The sequence below is a fragment of the Poecilia reticulata genome, linkage group LG2 (genome assembly GCF_000633615.1).
Source record: "Poecilia reticulata strain Guanapo linkage group LG2, Guppy_female_1.0+MT, whole genome shotgun sequence".
NCBI classification, from domain to species: domain Eukaryota; kingdom Metazoa; phylum Chordata; class Actinopteri; order Cyprinodontiformes; family Poeciliidae; genus Poecilia; species Poecilia reticulata.
Genome location: NC_024332.1, coordinates 27,508,061 through 27,525,936, shown reverse-complemented (window position 1 = coordinate 27,525,936; position 17,876 = coordinate 27,508,061). Strand labels below are relative to the sequence as shown.

At 39.8% G+C, this 17,876-nt stretch overlaps 1 protein-coding gene across 1 annotated transcript in view; it reads right to left on the bottom strand.

Annotated features, from left to right (window-relative positions):
• col4a1 (collagen, type IV, alpha 1) overlaps window positions 1–17,876 on the bottom strand; it is a 43,653-nt gene that overhangs the window by 11,008 nt on the left and 14,769 nt on the right. Inside the window, exons 2-27 of the mRNA XM_008401564.2 lie at window positions 9,951–10,004; window positions 7,659–7,748; window positions 7,122–7,166; window positions 6,984–7,028; window positions 6,728–6,790; window positions 6,577–6,630; window positions 6,438–6,464; window positions 6,280–6,354; window positions 6,119–6,181; window positions 6,001–6,036; window positions 5,883–5,921; window positions 4,611–4,700; window positions 4,485–4,520; window positions 4,327–4,386; window positions 4,159–4,194; window positions 4,011–4,055; window positions 3,866–3,898; window positions 3,520–3,580; window positions 3,350–3,385; window positions 2,307–2,453; window positions 2,139–2,222; window positions 1,877–1,960; window positions 1,145–1,215; window positions 830–1,021; window positions 262–430; window positions 91–183 (exon numbers count right to left, since the gene is read on the bottom strand). Of these exons, the coding sequence (XP_008399786.1) occupies window positions 91–183; window positions 262–430; window positions 830–1,021; window positions 1,145–1,215; window positions 1,877–1,960; window positions 2,139–2,222; window positions 2,307–2,453; window positions 3,350–3,385; window positions 3,520–3,580; window positions 3,866–3,898; window positions 4,011–4,055; window positions 4,159–4,194; window positions 4,327–4,386; window positions 4,485–4,520; window positions 4,611–4,700; window positions 5,883–5,921; window positions 6,001–6,036; window positions 6,119–6,181; window positions 6,280–6,354; window positions 6,438–6,464; window positions 6,577–6,630; window positions 6,728–6,790; window positions 6,984–7,028; window positions 7,122–7,166; window positions 7,659–7,748; window positions 9,951–10,004 (1,828 nt within the window). The remainder of the gene's footprint in view (window positions 1–90; window positions 184–261; window positions 431–829; window positions 1,022–1,144; window positions 1,216–1,876; window positions 1,961–2,138; window positions 2,223–2,306; window positions 2,454–3,349; window positions 3,386–3,519; window positions 3,581–3,865; window positions 3,899–4,010; window positions 4,056–4,158; window positions 4,195–4,326; window positions 4,387–4,484; window positions 4,521–4,610; window positions 4,701–5,882; window positions 5,922–6,000; window positions 6,037–6,118; window positions 6,182–6,279; window positions 6,355–6,437; window positions 6,465–6,576; window positions 6,631–6,727; window positions 6,791–6,983; window positions 7,029–7,121; window positions 7,167–7,658; window positions 7,749–9,950; window positions 10,005–17,876) is intronic.

Here is a 17,876-nt window from a genome sequence, read left to right as displayed (position 1 = left end):
TGAAGAAAGCACATTGACATCGACACAGAATGACTTCAGATGAATGATGATGATGATGATAGTGATGATGATGGCGATGCTGTCACTGACCTTGAAGTCCCGGCATGCCACTAGCTCCCCTCGGTCCAGGCTGCCCCGGGGGTCCCGGAGTGCTAATACCTTTACCTGGCTCTCCTTTCAGACCTGTTATAAAGCAAGACATTCAGTACAACGCTGCAGAAATTGGACAGTTGGGGCTGCATTGGTTGTTTCTATGGTTACCAGGTCGTCCTGGAGCTCCTGGACGGCCCGGCTGTCCCTGACTGCCTTTCTCTCCTGGATCACCCGGCCGGCCAAACCCTGCAATACCAGGGGGACCCCTTTCTCCAGGAGGCCCCATGTGGCCGGGGTCACCGTCTGGGCCACGTTCACCTTTAATGCCTTCTTTGGCCTGGAAGACATAAAAGACAAGAAATAAAACGTTTTTTTAAGAAATACTTTGACATTAAAAAAATTATAATTCTTTGAAGTAATTCCAAATTAAACTTTATCAGATTCTATTTTCATGACGTGCGTGATCTATCTTTTTGCTTGTCTTGTAAATCTTCACAGATTTCTTCTCTTTGTGATGATTTCTCTAGTCATGTTCTATAATTTTACTTTAATAACATTGCTGTCAGTAACCTAAGGTATTGTGAAATTAATTGTTAATGTTTAAACTTTAAAAAAGTATGAGGATATTTTGTATTGTGCTCCTTGAATACCATGAATGGTGAAATAATCACCATTAATGCATAATGAATTCATGAAACTATTTAACGGCGCGTATTTGCTGTTTTAATGCACTCACAGGTTCTCCTTTGAGGCCCGGTTGACCCGGGAGTCCGTCTCGCCCTGGCAGTCCATCCCTGCCAGGTTGTCCCTGTAATCCAGGACGTCCAGGAAAACCTTTCTCCCCTTTGTAACCAGGTGCTATGAAAATGTCTCCGGGTTCCCCTACAGCACCAGGAGCCCCCATCAGTCCAGGAGATCCTGCAGAACCCTGCACAAAAAAAGTATACATGCTATCAGTTTAGATACATCACTTAAATATTCATTCTGAACCGTCTTCTCTCTTTGGTTTTGCTGTAACGTTGTCGACATGCAGACGCCATTTTATACTCACAGGTGTTCCAGGTTCTCCAGCTGGACCAGAGCGACCCTTTTCTCCTTTGCCTCCCACTGCACCTGGTGGTCCTGCCAAATAAAATGCGATGTTGAGTTCAAAACTCGCGCAGCATGTGCTTCATCACACGAAAAACTCAAAACAAAGTTTAGAGCTGAGTTAAAGTCAGACACTAGTTCGCAAACATCCTGTTAGACAGAAGCTAAGTGCAGTTATATATGAAAACAGTCTTTGTATTTATACTATTTTTATTTAGATGGGCCACATATTGCTGTAAGTAACCAAAATAACTGTATAACTGCTCCTTTTTTTTCTAAATCGACAACCGTTGTGTGTATACAGTATAAACATATTCATGAAATAAGAATAGGTGTTCTGAGGAGGACCATTTGTCAGATTAAAAGTACCTTTAAGCAGGAATAAAACATATTTCCCATTACGTCCATATTTATGTTTTTAGAAACAACTTTTTATTAGTCTACAAATCAGCTGTAAGCAAAAACATTTATAATTAACAGAAATAAAGACTTTAAATACAATCTGTGTAATTCAGATACTGAAATAATTTTTTTTTTTTTTTCAAGATCGTTCATATTTACTAAGTGTGATTAAATTTACATGCTCACCAACAGTTAACAAATTTTCAATGGTAAACAGAAGTTTTATACTGAAATATGGACATTTTTGTGGAATTACTTTCTTCCCGTAGATACGGCTCCAAACTACACCTACCTTGCTCTCCTTTGACGCCTGCAGGGCCAGGTAATCCACGTTGACCGGTGCCGTCACATCTAACACAAGCGTCTCCTTTATCGCCTGGAATTGGGCAAAGCAGCATAATGTAATAATATGTGGTATGATTAAATGAGGTCATGAAGTCAAGCAGCAGGAGTGCTGAATGTCACCAAGCACATAAATACTGTTGTTTTATAGAGATAAATGAATGTATTTCTTGACTTTAACAGATGTGGAGTAACTTTGCTGCTATTCTTACCTTTTTGTCCATCCTCCCCTGATAATCCAGGAGGTCCAGGTGGACCAGGGTCTCCTCTCTCCATATCACACTCTTCAGGGTTAGCTAGGAAAGCAACATACGCCGTTTGATGATCAAAACATTTTGTGGAGGCGCAATCAAGTAAATTGAAGCATTACTTAGACCTACGTGCTAATCCTGGTGGCCCCGGCAGTCCGACGGGCCCTGGTCTTCCCGGTGGTCCAGAAAGAGATTCTCCATCTCTGCCTCTGTCCCCTTTCTCGCCCCTTTCTCCTTGTATCCCAGGTTCTCCACGACGACCCTCAATGGGGCGGCCTGCGATGCACAAAAGTAAAATTAGAGAACAAAAGGCTTTTCACACATTTCACAAACTCCTAAGTTTGTTTTTACTCCCTTCAAGGTTTTGAGTAGATGCAAATTAAGCCTTATAGGTAAAGATTTCAGTTATTGTCTCCAAAACGCCCTCTCAATATGATCTAAAGGTGACCTGTTATGCTTCCTTGAACAGGTTAATGAGATTTTAGCTAAGAAGGCTCAGTTATGCCAATTTTGAGCTCCTATCAAAACAAGATGCTTAGAGCCTCTTATCACTTTAAATCCAAATAAACTGGCCACACCCCCATCTCAATTTTTACACTCACACATGAAAAGGGATGCAAATTATACAGTTGTACATGTTTGAGAAAGAGCCCCCTGTTAAAAAAAAACAAGAATGCAGCGAGTTATTTATTATGGATGGGAGTCAATAAAAAAACACTTTTTCTTTTCCAGCAGCTCTGTTTGTGCTGCTAGGTGACGAGTTGGGTTTTGCCAGGGTTGCTAGGTAACGGGCTGGGCTTCACTTCGCTCTTGTTGCTGGGTGACAGGTAGAGCCTGCTGATTTGTGACTTCAAATTCTGAAGATTATTACCAAAAAACGCCTAGGTGTTTTGGGCTGTTTTAACTTTACATAAAACGTCCACTATAACATAAACAGGGTGACATGTATGCTAATAACTCCAAAGCAACAACTTTCTAATCCCAGGATTTCCTTAAAGTGTCTGAAATCCTGCATTATCTAATAGGCTCCTTTTATGAACTGCCTCTGTTTGCTTAAAGCTAATTTCACAGAGTCAATCCAAGATACACAAAATATTACAGAAAATTCAGAAAAGTAAAATGAAGTGTTGCATCACTGCTCTCACAACAACTGTCTACCCATCATATTTTACCTGGTGGGCCGGCCTCTCCCCGAGGACCAGTAAAACCTGAAGATTAGAAATGAGAAATAAATGAGAACCGTAGACGATGTTAGGAGTGATCACATGTCTGAAAGCTTGTGGAACAAGATGCTAAAACTAAAAACACAAGTAGTTTTCAGAAAATAACAACATATCTTTACCTTTTTCTCCCGTTATCCCTGGGAGACCAGGTAGGCCAGGAGGGCCAGGTGGACCTTCAGCCTGCAGTGGAGAGATTAAATCAGACTTTCACAGTTTCATACTAAATTTCTACAAGAGCACTGATCACTCAGCAGCCATGTTGGCATCTGCTCCGGCCTTCATTGATCAGTGTCAGATGTCTAAAGCTCAAAGTAGTCCTGGTTACTGTGTGTAATTGACGTTGAATCTGTCTAAATGATTGAATTATTATTATTATTATTATTATTATTATTATTATTATTATTATTATTATTATTATTATTATTAAACTTAATGTAAAAAAAACAAATGAGAGGAATCACTTACATAACCCGGTGGTCCTCTTTCTCCTTTTTCGCCCTAAAACCAGATGAAAAAACTTAGCCTGTATTTTGTCAGTCTGTTTAACATACATGAAACATCATTTTAATTAGGAATAGAATATGAAAGCCTATAAGCTTCGAGTTGTTACCAAGGAGCCAGGGGATCCAGAAACTCCTGTGGAACCTTTTTCTCCCTGCAGGAGAATAGGTTGCACATTAATTCTAGATAAAAACTATTAAAGAAAGCTCCTGTTGGAGAGCTTTGCAGATAGATATGAAAAAAAAGGTCAGTGTTACCTTTATTCCAAACTCTCCATCTTTACCAGGTTTACCCTAAACAGAGACATAAATTTGTTGTTTAATTTGACTATAAAATAATAAATAAATCATCTGGGAGGACAAAACATAAATTAATGTCTTGTTTAGTTATTAGCTATTTTGTAGATAAGATTGACAGAAACTCACTCTTGGTCCAGGTGGGCCTTGTTCACCTTTGATTCCTTTCTGATGAGGGAGACAGAAGCCCTAAAAAAAGAAAGAAATCAAGAGTTTTATTAAAGATAATGAGAGAAAACACTTTATTACAAATCTTACACCATGTCACCTGATGATAAAATACTAACTTTCTCGCCTCTGTCACCCTTCAATCCTTTCTCCCCCTGTGGGAGCATAAAGCGAACAGAAGATAATTAATAACACAGATTGTAAACTGTTTTTTAAATTTCATATTTGAAGCAGTGAATGAGCACCTGTGGTCCTGGTACAAGAATTGTGGTCTGTCCTGTCGCTTCTTCAGATGGTCCAGGGGGCCCAGGTGGGCCTCTGAGTCCTCGTTCACCCTGCAAAAACATACTAAGTCACTAAAACTGGCAAGGGTAAAAGCAATTTTAAGCAAAAAAAAAATTTAAAAAAAAGCTACATTGATTCCATATAAAACACATAATACTTAATATGCTTTATTAGACATAGGGGAAAATGAATATGATTTAGATTAAGAAAGTCATTGCGGACAGTAAAGCGAGACGCACCTATAAATGGACCAGATTCAGATGTGGGGTTTTTTTTAAATCTTATTTGTGGCCCAATCTGTGATCCTTTTCTGTTCAGTGAACCCACCATGCAACATTCCTGACAACAACAGTCTGTGGTGAGGATGAGACTGTGTGACTCAGACTGTGACAGATAATAAGTTGTACCATATAAAAAAAATACTGCAGATGTATAGTGACACTTTTATGGTGATAGTGGCCGTCATTCACAGTAATCGGACAGGAAACAAGCAAATGTCCAAAGATTGGGACTCGACTGAGCCCCAGTTAAAACTGGCCTCCACGTGTGTGATCTTTGCTCTGACATTGGGCCACACTCTGCCCTAAACCCTAGACCCTCAGTGGGGTCGGGAGGGTTGCTGGTGCCTATCTCCAGCTAGCGTACCGGGCGAGAGGCAGGGTTCACCCTGGACAGGTCGCCAGTCTGTCGCAGGGCAACACAGAAACACACAGGACAAACAATCATGCACACACACACTCATACCTAGGGGCAATTTAGACAGACTAATTAACCTGACAGTCATGTTTTTGGACTGTGGGTGGAAACTGGAGTACCCGGAGAAAACCCACACATGCACAGGGAGAACATGCAAACTCCATGCAGAAAGACTGGGGCCGGGAATTGAACCCAGAACCTTCTTGCTGCAAGGCAACAGCTCTACCAACTGCGCCACTGTGCGGCCCACAAATAATGCATAATAATACAAATAAATAAATAAATAATACAAATAATGCATTGCACAACTGTCATGCGTCTCAATCGTCAAACATATTTTGCTGTTGAGGATAAACACTGTAACAATGGAATACAAAGAAGAAAAATGTGCTTTTAATGTTTATTCAGGTAGGTCTAAAGTGACTTGTTTGTACTCAAGATATTCTTACTATGTTTGCAGAATGGATGTAGGAAAACTTCACAAGAACATAAATACATCTTAAAATCGTGTCAGTAAACTCTTGCAAAGCTCTCACCTTATCTCCTTTTTCACTCACAAAGGCCAACCTGTCACCCTGGAAACAAATAAAAACAAAGTTATTGATAAAATGTAGTCAAACAACCAAGTTGAAGAAAGATAGAGACTGATCTTACTTTCTCTCCTGGAGGGCCTGGAGGTCCAGAATCACCCTGCGAATCGGTTAAAGGTTAAAAATGAGTCTGTCAGGAGGTCTTGAGTTTTTATTGATGCTTTGACTTGTTTTGGACTCACTTTAAATCCTGGGTATCCTCTGGGTCCTGGAGGTCCAATTGGTCCAAATATTCCAGGTGGTCCCTGGGAGAGAAAGAGACAAATGGAGGACGGACGTTATTACATTGCTTAATAATGTTATTACATTGCAAATCCGCAAGGAAACGCTGTGAAGTACTAACAGGTCGTCCAGATGAGCCAGGTGCCCCTTTGTCTCCTTTAAGGGGGATAATCCCAACCACACCACCAGGATCTCCCTGTAAAACACACCAGCATGTTATTACAGTGGAAGATGTAGGAAACTATCTACGGCAAAAATATGAAAGCTCTATGAACTTACTTTCATTCCTTCCATACCTGGGAGGCCCTGAAAGACAGAAGAAGAAATAAAGGAGACTTATTAGCATAGACAGCGATAAAACCTAAGTCTGTCTGATTAAAGCGATTGTTCTCTGGTGAGTAGAGCTCCGGCTGCTTACGGGCGGCCCTTGAAGTCCTGGAAAACCATTAAGGCCGTCCATTCCTCTTTCGCCCTGAAACACAGACGTCAGACCATCAGCAATTAAAAATAACAGTTATGAGAACAACATAAACATGCAAAGAGTGTAGGAGAAAAAAGATATAGCTTACTTTGGTCCCATTGCATCCTGGGATTCCAGGCGCGCCTGGCGGACCGTCGTTTCCATTGAGGCCCTGTGTAGTTAGTTGATAGTTAATAATCAAGTAAAAAAAGGTAGTCCACATGAATACCATCTAACATTCAAAGTGGACTACACCACATGTGTATAACATTTAGTTGATAAAATCCACTGATAGAAGCATTCTTCCATGAATTCCCTGAATTATTTCAGCATGTGGGTCAGGTTGGCAGACAAAATGAACTTACTGGTAGTCCTGGGTTCCCTGGAAACCCTGGCAGACCAGGGGGACCCTGTAAAATACCGAGCATGTCCGGTTAACACAAAACTAGAGCTGGAGTATTTTTGGAAAACATTATTTTTATAACGGACGGTTAATTACTCACTCGCACTCCTTTTAGTCCCGTAGCTCCAGGTGCTCCTAGATCTCCCTGTGGAATAAATTATAGAATGATTAGTATTAAAATATTTATTTATTTCAGAGCTAAAAATGCCCATAAAAAATAAAAAAATGTGTATGTAAAGAAAATGTGCCATATGAGCAATTAGTTTTATTACAGCAGCAACAAGGAAAATATATATAAAAGCAGCATAAATAATTTAGTGTAAAATGCTGCGTATATTCACATCTGTGCATCCCACTTACAAATAGGTATGAATGAGAACACACATATAGGCAAATAAATAAAATAATAATAATAATAATATGAGCAGTTTGAACACAGATCTTTGATTTATAAAAACATTCGATGTTTATTTTAAAACAAGATTGGCAAAAGTTTGGCTTCTTTCATAAATTAATTTTTAGCACAGGTCTTGGAGATTTGGTGAACTTTATCATTTTTTCTTTTCCAACAATTTAAGAAAAACACTAAAAGAAGCAGTTTACTTTTAAATGGGTGTTACTGAACGTGTTCATCTACCTTGGGGCCCATTGGCCCAGGAGGGCCCTCGTGCCCCTGCATTCCTGGGAATCCCATGTTACCCTGGAGGCCAGGAAATCCACGCTCACCCTGTGAGCATGGCAAGAGAGCAGAAAATGCATGTTGTCATCACTAAACACTGTTTACAATAAAAGGAGACAAAACACAGAACACATGATTGAATGAGATCAGACATTTCAGTCAGAGCAACAGCACAGTTTTTGTTGAAGTTGTGAGAACAAGTCAGTCTCTATTCAATGGTGGTCAGAACCTGAGTTTGCACATTTTCCTTATTCTAAAACAAGATGCAGAGGATGGCTCTGCTCCAGAGTCTAAGTAGTCTTATTTCCCTTTTTAAATACAGTTAACAGAATGTAACAAACACATAGCGATAGTCAGTAGAGCTTAATTTTAGAGACTACTCGTAAAACCTTTAGAAACAAAAAACCATTTTATCACAATTAATGCTTCGTATCCCTAAATTAAGCATTTAAATGAATGGATTATGCAACTGTCTACAAAAATGTGCAACATCACTGATGAGAAAATGTCCAACCTAATTCTTCCAGACAGATATGTTTAAGGGTTTGAAAAAAAAGCTTAATCTGTTATATCAAAATGTAAATATTGAAGAAAATGAACGTTTTCCCTATTTAATGAACCTGATTGCAAATTGTTCCAATCAGCTGAAAGTAATGGACGTGATTTCATGCATTTAATGGAATCTGATTCATGAAATAAAGCGCATAGTGGAAACAAAGCAGCTGGAAATAATGGAGGCTATAGCTTTGCTTTATGAACTCCCTCCATCTTATAATGTAAGCACAATTCTTCTATTAATAGAGTTTTGTTTTATGTATGTTTTTACTTATTTATTTAGCCCTGTGAAGTCATGTTCAGGATGCGCCTTGGATCTTGCTCATTGATCCATGTAAGGATAAATGGGTATTGAAAATTGATGGATGGATTTATCCAGATGGTGACCTCCTGAACTGACTTAGAGCTATTCCACTGTGAGACACTAGATGGCAGCATCAAAGCAAGACTATTTAAAAAAAAAAGCAAGAGAAAAACTTCTGTGAAAGCTATTATTTTAGGGCTGATTCCCAAAACACCAGGCTTGCATCAGTCAAGAGAAACATTGCATGTACACCTATGTGGATTACCTCTGTGTTACCACGGCAACTACAGTTGCACAACAAAAGGAAGTAATGACATCACTGTTAAAAAACAATCGCACGTCAACGCCTTTTGGTGGATTTAAAAACAGAGAGGAGCTTTGAGATTACAGCGACTGGCTGAGCTCCACAAAAAACAAAGCCATGTGAGGATTTTTTGTACAGGATTGTTTGGCTTTTGCTGTTGTTTGAATCTGAAAAGCCAAGAGACTAAAACACTACTGGGATCTGATAAAACAACAATAGTGTGCAGCTCCTCAAAAGCAGAAAGAGCTCAGTAAAGCAGCTGAACTTGTACAACGTTGAATCAGTAGACTTTTCTAACTTCTTCAAATACCCTGACAGCATAAAAACATAAACATAACATAATAACACAATTAGGAACATATCAACAGATCATTAAGCACACCCTTACTGTGGTTATGGATCTGTTTCTATATTCATCGTTCACAAAAGGAACTAAATACTCTCATTAAAGGTAATTAAAGGAAAATCCGTAGCCGTCTTAACAGTGTCTAGAGGGAAAATGTATTTCAAACAAACTTCCTCTGACCTACTGAGCTGATATCCTTCTCTTATGTTCCTGTTTAATGATTATCACTAATCTCAGCGTGCTGACAGAAGAACGGCTCACTGGTGTGTTGTGGCCTCTTGTGTCTGTAACTGTAAGCTTCCCTCCATCTGATGGGATTAAGACCTGTAACCCAGCTGTGTGCGCCGACATGCTCTAATTGAAACTGATCTCTGTTCGCGTCTGGCTCTCTGTTCCGAGTCCAAACCAACTGCATGTTTACCTATATGTTCAACTTTGGTCTGAAACTCTCACAAAGTTTTTTTCTTTCTTCATCTGAACAGAGCAGCTTGTTTTGTGCGTCTCCTCCGCGGCTTGTGGGAAACTGCAAACAGGACTTAAGATGTTTCTTATTTCTCAAAATATTTAAGACCATATATAGTTGGGTTTTTTTTTTGCACTTGAAAGTTATACACTGCAGTAAAACGCATTGAAGTTTGTGGTTGTGACAAAATGTGAAAAAGCAGAAGGATAATAATAAATTTGCAAGAAGCATGCAGGTGAAATCCCACAATAATAAACAGGTAAACATGAAAGTCTCACCTTGGCTCCCTTCACTCCACTGCAGTCACATTTTCCACATGAAGCTCCACAACCCTGGAAATAAAAGGAAACAGAAATAAAAATTCTACGCTGGAGGAAAAAGCGCATTTTGGCCACACGAGGGCAGTAGAGGCATGTAATGAATCCCTTCTACCTTTTATTCTCTGCTGTTGATTGGAATATGTTTTTTCAGCCAGATATTTAATTAACCATATTAATTATGTTAAATACAGATTTTCTATCACAGAATACGGAGATCACTAGAGGAAAGGAAATGAACCAAACTTTTATTGTTGAGCTTTTCAGCTAAAAAGTGAGAAATGTATCATTAAATTTACAGGTTGATTCATTTAATCTCTTGTGGCTTTCATTTCTCACCTTGTCACCACTAAAGCCACATGCAAGGAATCACCTACGTGCAGCCAGAAAGGCTTGAATGCAGCTGGTTTGAACCCTCCACCGCCCGCCAACACCCACCCTGCTTCCTTCCCTCTGTGGTCTCCGGAGACCAGAGCCTGGGAACTGGCCTGTGCTGTCTTGGCTCGGTCTTTCCACATTGCTTTTTCTCTCCCTCTTCCAGCTGTTGCTAGACTCACGTGTAAGGCTTCCAGCCAAGATGCTGTCAGAGCGAGGGGAGACTCTGCACGATTGGGAAGAAAAGTACACAGCTCCTCTCACCACACGTATTTCTGCCTCTCTCCGGTTCTCACAGACACAGAACAGACAAATAAACAACTCTTCTAATAATAACGATTACTCATCGACTTTCCAACCTGGGGAAACATGCAGAATTTCACCCGATGGTTTGTCACACCTTAACCTCCAACTCAGTTACTTATAATTGATGCTGCAGTCCAGCATACCTGCTAATTGAATCAATATGCAGGCCTGGAAAGCATGCAGAACCGCAGCAATCCCAGTGCACTTGTTCTCCTTGTTTTACTGCACGCATGTGCCTTACAACATTTGTGTTCTCTCACATACAGCTCTTTAAAACACTTCTCACTCATTCGAATCTCACCTCCCCGCTTCCGGTTACCTAATTGCTTAGTTTTTTCCAGTCATCCAGCAGGACAACCTAGAAAACACCTGCTTCAGAGCAAACTAACGCCACAATGGAGAGACAGAGAGAGAGAGAGAGAGAGACAAAGAGAGAGAGACAGAGAGAGAGAGAGAGGAAACAAATACTGACTGTGTGAAAGCAGAACATGTGGGCTTTATTATGGAAAACTCTGTCACAGCAGTAAAAAAAAGTCCTGCTGTTTGATCAGACTCAGTCAAACTAAGCAGACATGCCTGCATGATGGACTGTGTGGCAAGGGGCTCTTCATCCTCACCCCTCTCTGTGATGTCTGCTGGATCTCTAAGCAGAGCTCGGTAATCTGCAGGTAGATAAGAACAATGGCTTTCTTTGATATCCCCCCCATCTTCGCCCTTTACACATCTTCACAAACCCAAACAGCAGCTGGATCTTGATGGCTCAAAGGCTCATAGGACATCTTCACAAAACGCATGTCATGTTCATCACTCTTGGAATTGTAGATTAGATCCGTGTGATTTGGGATCTGAGTCATATTTTTAAGGAGATTTAAAGTGGATCTTATCACACAATTCCTCAGGTAAATAAAGAGGCTGCAATGCTGAAAGGCAGGAATGGCTTAAATGTGAGAACTAGTTCATACGGAGATTAAAAGCTGGGGCACAGAAATGTTTTTAAATGCATATTCAACTCTGTAGACTTTTCTGATATGTGTGCATCAGAAACTTTGTATTGTTCAACTTTCCTCCACGGGTTCTGGAGGACCCGTGTCTGTCAGATTAAGCCAATTGACTGTCAGGAAACTAATTTATTACATCTTTGTGTGTCCTACACAAGCAAAAATAATTAACAGTATAAATTACATAATGTATATTTAAATTTATTCTTGATAAACTTACACATACAGTGCTATGAAAAAGTGTTTACCAATTATTTCTTCTGTTTTTCAGTCTTTAATATTTGAACTCAAACAGATTTTAAAATTAGGTAAATATAGAAAATAAGTATAGTAAATAAAATAAGCTGTTTGTGGGTGTTTTCATTTATAAATGTGATTTTGTTTTAAATCACATTAAGAACAAAATGTCACAGATTATCTTTTCACAAACTGAACTTACTGTAGATTTATTTGGCTAAAATCTGAAGTTATGGTGTATTTTTAAAGGGCTTCTACGTTTAGATCTTCATGTTGGTCAAAGAGTTTTTAGCTGCAGTTCATGAAGAGAGTCACCAGAAACATGCGACTTCCACCTCATCTCTGACATCCAACCACTTAAGAATAATTTCCAGCTTACCTGACCTTTCTAAATGACTACAAATAAATCTGATTGAATTTCCTCTCCCTCCAGCATTTTTTGTCTAATTTCTATTCATTAATGATGTCAGCCATCTCAACATTTCAACCTCTAGGTCATACTGCTCTCTCATCAAGAATAATTAACTGATTAGGACATTAAGCTGCACACAGTTCCAATCCCAGCAATATTTAACTTTTGTAGAACAGAATAGCGAGAAACTATAAGTACATTTAATTTAAAAGTCCTCAAAGCTTTTTCTGAAATATATATTTTTTAATATGCCGTCGTTTGTGCAGGAACGTCGGAACTGGAGGTGGCGAGAAAGTAGGAAAATGAAGATGATGTGACTCTGCCCAGGCAGCTTGATCTTCCCCAGAGCAAACAGACCCAAAGCTCAGGCCCAGCGGTAATGAGTATTAATGTCCACAGTGAGTATTCAGTGGCTGGTGAGACAGTGAGCTCTGTATCAGATCCAGTAAACCTCTGCAGCAGACAGCCTCACGTGTTCCCAGACAAGTGTTTGTTCCATAGCCGAGTCAGGATGGCAGGTCGTCTGGATGTCTCCAAACTGTGAAAATCACCATGGCGAGTGCTGGCAGGTTGCTTACATTTGCTGGACGCTGCACAAAACAGTGCCTTATCATGACTGCGTGTATATGACAGTGTTTGTGATTGTTTACCGTGGCTGGAGCTGGCAGGGAAACACCGAGCTGAAGGTTTGTTTTAAAAGACAATGTTATAGATACAAAGAGGGCAGACGGCGAGGAGGTAGAGGAGTGGGTGTAGCTGCCGGGATCTGTGGCACGTTCACAGGCTAAAACGCCGCAGAAAGCAGTCTCTGGTTGCAGATGTGTGTCAGAGGCACTGCAGGTCACATGTGATGAAGAATCTTCCCAAAGGATGTTTGATCAACAGTCTGTTGATACGTCTGACATCATGGGACAGAAAGCAACAGCTCTGAGACAATCCCTGGAGAGGAAGTGATGAGTAATGTTTGCTCTGGAGATAAGAGGTGTCAGTCTGCAGGGAGTGCTGGTCGAAAGATGCTGACACGAAGTCAGGAAACGTGTCAGTCCAAATGAAAATCAGGACTGACTGACTGGGCTTTTTAAAATCAGACGCCGATTAGAAATGTGGTAAATGCAGTAAATTTAAGACAGAAGATGAGAAGGTCAAGGCACGTATTCAACTTTAATCAGGTTTTGCTACATACAGCATCTTCCTTTAAACTCCACTTTATGTCATGATGTGTGGTTGTGGCAGTGAGGAAAGACGCAGGTGAGCCCAGGTAGACATGATGAAATGATGTTTAATGATGAAAATCCAAAACAGGTGTAGAACATGGAAACACGGAGGAGTCAAGACGTCCGTATTTAAGTCTGCAACAGGTGGACTTAAATACACAGGGAGGGTAATCAGGGAACGAGACACACCTGGGAAGCAATCAAGGGGAAGGAGACAGGACACCACATGGACTCACAGGGGTACAGAACTAAATAAACACAGAAAAACCTAGAAATAAATACACAGAAAACACAGACCCCAACACTTTAAGCTCAACAGATGGACTTCAGCTGCTAGTGTTCAAGTTTTAAAAGCTTGATAATCAAAAGAGCCGCTGACAACTTCAATTTTTTCGTCTAATCAAACAATCTTGCATTGCAGTTAAAGTAGAACTGACATTCTCTAAGAAAGGTTTACGCCAGGAGAATTTTGGCAAGGAAATATCTTACTTCTGGTTTTTATCTGTATTAAATAGCTTGCTTTACACTGAAATAAAAGCTCATGATCCAGTGGATTAGTTCCACATGTTTTAATGTAAAAAAAAAAAAAGCATATGTGCATTTTCATTGTGCTTTCATTTTCCACTTGCTTGAAATACTCTGTTTTAGGTTTTTATGGAGCCCCTATGCGAACATGGAGAAATAGGGGCTCTGTAGGTTTTGTACATGCATGGGGTCAGGCTTTTTTGAAGTGGGGGTCTGTTAAAGGTTTATAACAGGATTTGGGGAGTTTTTTATACTGTCATGATTTACAGGAGCGTGGAAAGATTGTGTATTTCATGGTAGAAGAGCCTTAAAGGTAAACAAAATGACATCCGAATAAATCAATACACATCAAGCAGTTAATCTGACCCAAAATGCTTCACTTTTCCCAGTACGAGACATTAATTAATGTTAGTATTAAGACAATAGAAGGCCACTTTTCTCATGGGCTCTCTTGATCTATCTAGCTATCAAATTATCTGGATTTTTATAAAATAAAGACACATGCTGTCGATTACAGGTAAGATACTAACTACCTATATACTTTTGACAGGACCCCAGTTCAACCATTATGATAATCCCTTTAAAGCATCATATCAGAAAGGATAAACTCTGTTTTAAAAGGTGTAAAAACACCCCAACATTCACAACTTAGCTCATACACAGTTATTATACCAGAATACTACCCTATAATGACAACATTGGAGCGTATTCTTTGGGGGGAAAAAAACTCTCTGTGGTGTTTAGTTTGTATTTTAAAACTTTCCAGACCGCAAACGGTACTACGCAAAAAAGTGTTGCATAATTTAAACAGTAAACTGTTTAACCTAGAAAGCACGTGTGACACAGTACTTTTAAAGCTACAAAACACTCCACAATAGAGGAGAAAGAAACAATATTCTCACACTAATTAACATAGTTTGCTGATTTAGTTACCCACAGGCCAGATTTCCTGTTCATAAGTTACTAACAATGACATTCAGGTGTAAAATATCTGGCTCTAATTCTTTCTCAGGAGAATAAGCCATTAAATTTGCTCTGTGGTGGGGTTTTTTTATTAGTTGTATGACTCAGATCTTCTGTTCTTTCCAGAGTGGCTAAAACTACTCATCAGGAGCAACAGCCAACCTCAAATAACGGTACAAATAAGTTCCCTTCATTTTCCCCGAGTGCAATTGTTAGTTTCCCTAACATGTTTCCACTCTTGTTTTTTTTTGTTTTTTTTCCCAGAGGAGGGCAGAACCATTCCCATCCAAGCAGCTGCTCCAAACGGACTGTACATGAGACGCAACAGCTGGAGCTGTTTGCCTGCATCTCTTGCACCATGTTAAAGGAAGCAGAAGATCACACAAACATCTGGCCAGTGTCTTCAGCAGGTTTTGCGTTAAATCAACACCACATTCCCGGCACATTCCTCATGCTGCAACCTCCTACCACTGTTGAAGTCTTTCACAAAGCTCAGCAATGTGCATCTCCAAACCAAACATATGAAGGCAAAGATCTTAGGATCTGTCTGAAACAGTGAAAAAGAAAAAGCAAAAGAATTAAACTTGCTTAATTGTTACTTAAACAGAACCCTGGCATTCAGAAATGGAGGTTGTTGGGGGTTTTTTTTTGCCATTTTCTCTGTTATCTCCACTGCTTGGAGCGCCGAGGAGCCTTCCTTCCACACTGATACGGATTTCACTGATAAATAAGGCAAATAAATCAGACGCACATTTTAACTGCTGCTGCTGAGCATGCCAGAGATTCCTCACGCAACTCCACTGTAGCATCCACACAATAGGTTTCCTTGTGTCACGCAGTCAAAGGGTAAGCCAGAAATTTCCAGATCAGTCCTAACAGAATAGCTGCATGCCTTTTTATTAGCAGTCCCTATGATTTTTATGGAGTAGGCTGTACTTACAGTGCAGTTTGATGCATTGTTACTGCAAACTTTAATGAATTTCATTGGATTATTTTAATCATTGGTGTAATCTGGATAATTGTATATGGTTTTCAAATTGTCTGTACTCAACTCCCATTTACAGAGATGCCTAAAGGAAACCGTGTGGAAAATACCAAAAGCCAATAAATTACATGGAATCGAGTGTGTGTAAAACACACTTAGCATAAATATAGACGTCCAGCGAAAGACGCAGAGGTTTGTTAGAGATCAATAGTAAATAATCACCTCCATGAAGGCCAAAGAGAACACCAGGCAGGTCAGCGATAGAGTTGTGGAAACATGTAAAGGAGAACTATCTTATAAAACAATATTTAATCATCAAATATGGTACTGATCAATCCATAATCTGAAACTGGAAAGCGTACAGGACAGCTCTAAATTTACCCAGACATGCTTTCTAGCTACGCTGACAAACTGGAGAAGGAGAAAGTCAACCAGTGAAGACGCAGAGAGGCCCAACTCTGGAGGAGCTGCAGAGATCCTTAGCTTAGGTGGAGGAATCTGTCAGTGGTAAAAGTGTTTGATGGAAGACCAGCAAGATGGAAACCACTATCAATCAAAAGAAAGGCATATGAAGTTTATCTCAAGTCAAAGAAACTGTGCAAAGGTGATAATACTCTATTGGTTTAGGTCACAACATGTTCATGTGTTACAGTGGAACAATTAAAGTCTACATCTAAGTCCAATTGTGACTTTGGCAAAATGTTAAAAAATGATCTTCATGAGTGATGATCAGGGTGAAACTAATTTTCTTTACCTCCATTAACCAATCAAAATGAAGGAAGTCTGGGTGGTTCTATAAACATTGATAACAAATAATTGTCCTTCCACTTTATAGATATATGATTGAAATTAAAATAAAACACACTGACATTCAGTGTTTGTAACTTGATGTAGTTTGAAAAGGTTCAGGTTCACGTTTAAATGAATCTAAAATGTTAGCTAAAATGAGTCTGTTTCTCTAAGCTTTACATGGAAGCTGCATTTGACAGGCGTGGATCCGTACCATAGGAGGGGGGACAAAACTACAATTTCAAACATTCCTGCAATCTAGACTGTCACAATCCCTCTAAATGCAGATTTGCCTTGCGAGGTTAGCCATATTATTGCTTCACACAGTTTTTGTGTTTATATTTTGCGCTGTGTTTTGGGCGTTTGGCTGTTTGGGTTCTCAAGTTGGCTCATCTAATTACATTTGATGACATCCGATGAGATTTTAGTTCTGTGTCCCAACAGTAAACATTGTGCAACCTTGCTAAGTTGTTAGCATATCTGAACTTTTACAGAAACATCTGGGCCTTCTTGCAGACTGACTGCAGTAACAAGTCCAGTTACACAGCACTTTTTCTTCTTCTTGCATGTGCCAAAGTGGAGCCAACAGGCTCCCGTCTTCGCTCAGGCGCAGATAAAATTCCTAAAAGACAATTACAAGGCGATCAACTGAATCACCGTTATGAGCCACAAAATGGGATCCTGCTCTGTCACAGCCAATTTACAGCACTGACATACATGTTTGGCTTGCTGAAGTCATCCATATAAATGTACTGACTGCATTAGGCCACAGATTATAGCTTCCATATGGAGACTATTAGGATAGCTTTACCATATAAATGTCTGCAGGTCCCAACATGGCAGCTGGACTCGTTAGGGAAAGACAAATGGGACATTTATAGGGGATTAAGCCGTATTATGACTGCAATCATCATGATGTGTAGATAAGAGAACCCAAATGCAGAGCGGCAGGGACATAGAGAAGATGATGAATGGAAAATGAAGAAGAAAACTTACAAAAATCACAGAGACACAGGGGAAAAAAACAGAGCAAAAACATGAATTCAGGACAAGACAATAGGGGAACCAGCAAGGTTCCCCTAT